Source organism: Helobdella robusta, assembly GCF_000326865.2.
Source record: "Helobdella robusta unplaced genomic scaffold HELROscaffold_15, whole genome shotgun sequence".
Taxonomy (NCBI): domain Eukaryota; kingdom Metazoa; phylum Annelida; class Clitellata; order Rhynchobdellida; family Glossiphoniidae; genus Helobdella; species Helobdella robusta.
The window spans coordinates 2572652-2578090 of NW_008703839.1; the positions used below are offsets into that span (position 1 = coordinate 2572652).

Consider the following 5439-nt stretch of genomic DNA (forward strand, 5'->3'; position numbering starts at 1 on the left):
TTGTTTTTCTGCAGTGTTTTTGATGCTGTGTTTTGAGCTGTGCTGTGTGGGTTTGCTCATGCTTTATTGTTCAATTGGGCTACGTTTGGGCTGGCTCTATAACCAGACGAACGCACGTAAGATAACTTTAAAACAATTTATTTTGTAAAAAACGATCTCTCTTCTATTTATTTTTGTCATTGTTTTTAAAACATAGATTGCTTTTTGTAAAAATAATTAAATAATTTATATGATCTATCAAAATGATGAGCAATGATACTGTTTTTTAATCATAGGAAAAATAATGCTCTAAACACACATTCAACTGATGTTGAAGTATTCACAGTGCCACTAACAACATCGCTGGAGGAGGAGGTCATTTGTAGTGCCTACGATGGTTTTTAATTGGAATTTTAAAATTTGCTTTTCCCCCCACACAATTGATATAAAATGTTTTTTTAGGATATTAAAGATAAAAATTTGTTAGAACCTTCAACTCCGCCCACAACAAACTTCTGATCAAACGATTGAACTCTTGTTAAATAATTACGCTCCTCTCGTTACTTCGACAATTTTTCAATTTTTTTTGACTGAATTTTTAACGTAGAGAAAGTGGAAATTTTTTGTTATAAACGTATCAAAATCTTTTCTGAAACAAAGTTTTTATATTTATTTAACACTTTATTTTCCAAAATAAAATTTTGAAAAAAGGTTCCAACATAACCAACCACGTGTGTTTTCCAGTTGATCCTCAACAAAGGTTCCCATTACAATTTTAAATACTATGTTCTGCGTGGTTCTCTTTAATTTATGGTTGTTGTCGTCTCATCATCAACACCGTTGAAAATGTTGTTGTTGTCTTTCAAATTTGTATTGGGTGTAGTGTAGTAGATGGTTTTTCGTGCTCGTTATCCCGTAAATAAATGATCGATAAATAATGAGCAGGTATTTCCGAGAGCATGGCTTGCAATAAATTATTCAAACTTCTCATTTTTGAAGTCTGGAGATTGGAAATTAAGGGAAACGTAGGTCAATATTATGCAGACGTAACGAGATGAGATGATATTGTGCCGGCCACTTTGCAGGCCAAATAAATTTATTGAAATCTCTCGGTCAACAAGAAGCGTCCATACTACCGCTTATATTGTTTTCATTAATATTATTATTATTATTATTATATTATTATTATTATATTATTATTATTTTCATTAATATTAATATTAATAATTAATATTATTATAAGCAGTAGTAATAATAATAGTAGGGTAACATGGGGTAAGACCTCTAAGGAAAAAGTTCGATTAAATCACATTTATGCTATAAAATTGAGATTTTTAAACTTCCAGAAAGATCACTCATAGTATTTTATATAAATACATAATTTTAACAAATAAAAAAGACCCATATTTTGAATTAGGGACACCAATTCTTTTTCATATTGAATGGGAATATCCGATTCGAATCGTCCCAATTTCAATTTTCCCGGATATAATACTTTCTTATCCCAATGTCGTCTTAGTATTCGTTGAGGAATACCGTACTGCCGTGCAGCTGTTTTCACTGGTGTTCCATCATGAATGGCCGCTAATGCCTGACGAAGCGACTCTTCTCCGTATGATCCTCTTGCTGATTTTCTTTTGCAAGACCGTGGCATTCTGTTAAGTTAAATTAAAAAGTATGACTGTTAAAGTTAAAAAAGAAACCAACAAACAACTGTTAAATTTTATTTTTTAATTTTAAGGATTAAAACAATATCAAATAGTTCTAGTATAAAATTATTCTTTAATTACATAATTTAAAAGGGGGCGTTTTACCCATTTTATAGGGGGCGTTTTACCCCAAAGTGTATTGTAAAATTTTAACCGATAATGTGCTACGATGGATTAAAATATAGATTTAAAAAAAATCGTGTTAAATAGTGTAAATAATACAAAATTTTATCACTTACTTCAACTTTTTGAGAATAACTTCAGTTTTTGAGAAAAAGCTTTAATGATTATGTTTATATTTGTAACAGATAGCCCTAAAATCTTAAACTTTCATTAATTATCAACCAAAACAACGCGCGGCTTCCACAACACAGACCATTTAATTACATAGATAATCTAATATTATGGCAGTTAAAAAAAATTTACATCGCAAAAATTTTGCTCAACATGGACGGGAGGCCTCTTACCCTAGTAGGCGTTTTACCCCACGTTACCCTAGTAGTAGAATGGTAGAAGTAGTGGTAGTAGTGGTAGAAATAGTAGTATTGGTAGCGGTAGTGATAGTAGAAATAGTAGTAGTAGTATTAATTATGGTGGTGGTAGTAGTAGTAGTAGTAGTAGTAGTAATAATAATAATAATAAAAATAATAATAATAATAATAGTTATAGTAGTTTCATTTTAATATGCTAGCGTTTGGCGTTTCTTAAAAACTCGAGTTTATTTGCATCAATTATTTCAATATTAGCATTTGATTGACTTGCGTTTCTCATGAGAATAGCAAAACTTAAAACAAATACTTTAGAATGAGCAATGAAATAAATATCATTCAACGTTTTAATAATTTAAAAACAATTAAGTAAAACTTTTTAAATACGAAAAAAAATAATATGGTAAAAAATATTTAATTTAAAACAGAATAAAATATTCATCCTAATTAAAGAATCAAAAGTGTCGTAAATGGAAAAGGATTTTTAAATTTGAGATAATTTTATCAAATGGAAGATCGGGTGCAAAACCATTAGAAGCCAATGAAGTTGATTGGATGGATTCCACGAACGTAACTGCAACAACTTCAACGTGTAGTCCAGCACTTGAACGTGTCACCTGCTGCTCAGTTTGTCATGAAACTGCCGCTACCACCGCTGTTTTGACACGTGATCAAAATGTTCGAGAATATTATTTGGTTGTGATAAAATTTTCATCAATCATCTCTCAGCTAATTAAATCATCCGTATGTTGTTTTGGCTATTTTTATAACAACAAAAATTTGTTTTTTTTTTCAAATTTTATAATTTTTCAACATTTTGACGTATTATTGCTAATTAATTGATGGTACACAACTATAGTATAATCATCATCTTCGTTCACAACTTTTATTTCATCATCACCCCATTTTAGTATCATCTTCAGTCCTTCTTCCTCGTGCCTTATCCTTTCAGGACATTGGCGACCATCGACCTCCACAAAACCCGATCTTTAACACTTTGTAGTAGTTGAAATGTAGTGATGTTCAATAAGTGACACAAGGACTTCACGAATGTTATTCGTTGTTGACCGCGATCTCTTTCCCCTGCAATCATTCTAGTAGTTGTTAGATTTTCCATTCCTTCCTTCCGCATGATGTGACCAAAAAACTTAAACTGCCCCATTCTGATTATTTGTAATGATTTTCTCTTTCAATGGCCGGACCGTTTTATTATAAGGTATTAGAGGTCCAACTAATTTTCATAATTTAATTTCAATTATTTAATTTTAATTTTCATAATTCATACTTTTGATCTTCAGTCACTACTTTCATTTCATCATCATCCCTATTTGCCACCATCTTCGTCACTACCTTCACTTCATTATTACATTCATCAATTCATCATCTTTTTCATCGTCGTTGTCATCATCTTGTTCATCATTGTCATCATCATTTTTGTCATCAGCGTAATCACCATTTTCTTCCTAAACTTCATTTTTATCTCTCCCTCCTCCTTCTTATCATCATCATCAGAAAAATTTTGCTGATGAAAATAAAGCTCTAGTCGTTTGATTTATTTTTATCGTACATTAAACAGTCCAAAGAATTAATTGGAAGAACGTTTGATATATATATATTTCTTTAAACAAAAAATCACTAAAATTTTTACAAAAATTGTATAGGTATATATGTGTGTGTATGTGTGCATGTGTGTGTATTCATATATTTAATAAAGTTCACTTATTCATTCGCAATTTTGTTCATTCACCTTTCTCTTATACATTCATCCATCCATCCACATATCCAATTTATCCATCGATCCATCCATTATTTATCCGTCCACCTATGATGCAGCTGCTGTCAATCCTTCCAACCATTTATTAATTTTCATGGTTAAGTCGTTTACTTTTTCATTCGCCATTTTGTTGATCTACCATTTTTATTCATTTAAGTAAACAATCAACGACTTGCAATTTCTTATTCAATCATTTCTTGCAATCACTCTTATATAGCTGCTCATTCACTCAGTAATTCACAAATTAAATCATCTCAATCAATCATCAACTTATCCATTAAACTTCATCCAATTAATCATTTGATATATCATCCATCCAACCAAGCCTAGCCTTATTTTTAGAACTAATTTTCGACATTACGTCACCAGCCAGCTTACATCAGTATCCACACACACACACACACACACACACACACACACACACACACACACACACACACACACACACACACACACACACACACACACACACACGCACACACGCACACACGCACACACACACGCACACACACACACAAAACAAATACAACACATCAACACATTCGAAACACTGCAATACATACAATAACATACATTCATATTCATACTCTTCTCAACAGTTACAAACATTGAGGTTTCTTAAAAAATTTATCTTACTCTCTTTTCTTGTCTATCTATCTAAATGTGTTATATGCAAATAAATACATACATTTATAGACATGGAAGCATATATTCATGGATGCATAGCATAGGGAGCTTATTCAGAAGATGTATGACGTAAACAATGAGACATGATGAAATGATTACATGCAAGTGAGTGAGGATCAAGTGATGAATTGAGCGATAAAAAACAAATGAATTGATATCTTAAAATATTATCTAAAATGTTGATCAAATAAACTTTTTTTTAATGAAATGAAATTAAAAATATTTAATTGAAAAACAATTGAACGGCCGTAGATTTGAAGTCGGAGTAGGTTTGTTATATGAATGAGCGCTTGAGAAAAATAAGTTTAGCAGTTAATTAAAAATAAAATATGAATAAACAATTTGAAGATCAAATGACTAAATAGATGAACAGATAAATTAAAAAATAAATTCAAGAGCAAATGAATAAATACACGAATGAATGGATGAATGAATGAATGAATGAACGAACAAACGAACGAACGAACGAACGAACGAATGAGCGAACGAATGAATGAATGAATAAACGAATGAATGAATAAGAAGAGAACAAATAAATGAACGAATGAATGGAGGAATAATATAAACAACCAAATAAAACTTCAGCCTAAACGTTTAATTAGAAACAGTTGAAATTTTTTCATTATGAACTACGTCATCGTTCATATTTACGCCTCATCAGCCTCAGGCTCTCTCTCCTTCTCACCATCTTTTTTGCTCTTTCTCTCTTTTTCCTCTTTTCTCTCTCTTTTTTCATTTTCTCATCTAATTTTAGCTTAAATATTTTTTCTTGCTGCTAAAAATTTATATTAACCATCATACA

The 5439-nt window shown here is 30.9% G+C and overlaps 1 protein-coding gene across 1 annotated transcript; it reads right to left on the reverse strand.

The window, feature by feature from the left end:
- Positions 1-841: 841 nt before the first annotated feature.
- HELRODRAFT_169401 (hypothetical protein) lies at positions 842-1633 on the reverse strand (the record flags this gene model as incomplete). The annotated part of the gene is made up of 2 exons (XM_009015218.1): positions 842-979; positions 1403-1633. The coding sequence occupies 2 exons, from the start codon at positions 1631-1633 to the stop codon at positions 842-844; spliced, it is 369 nt and encodes a 122-aa protein (XP_009013466.1).
- Between the last annotated feature and the right edge of the window lie 3806 nt (positions 1634-5439).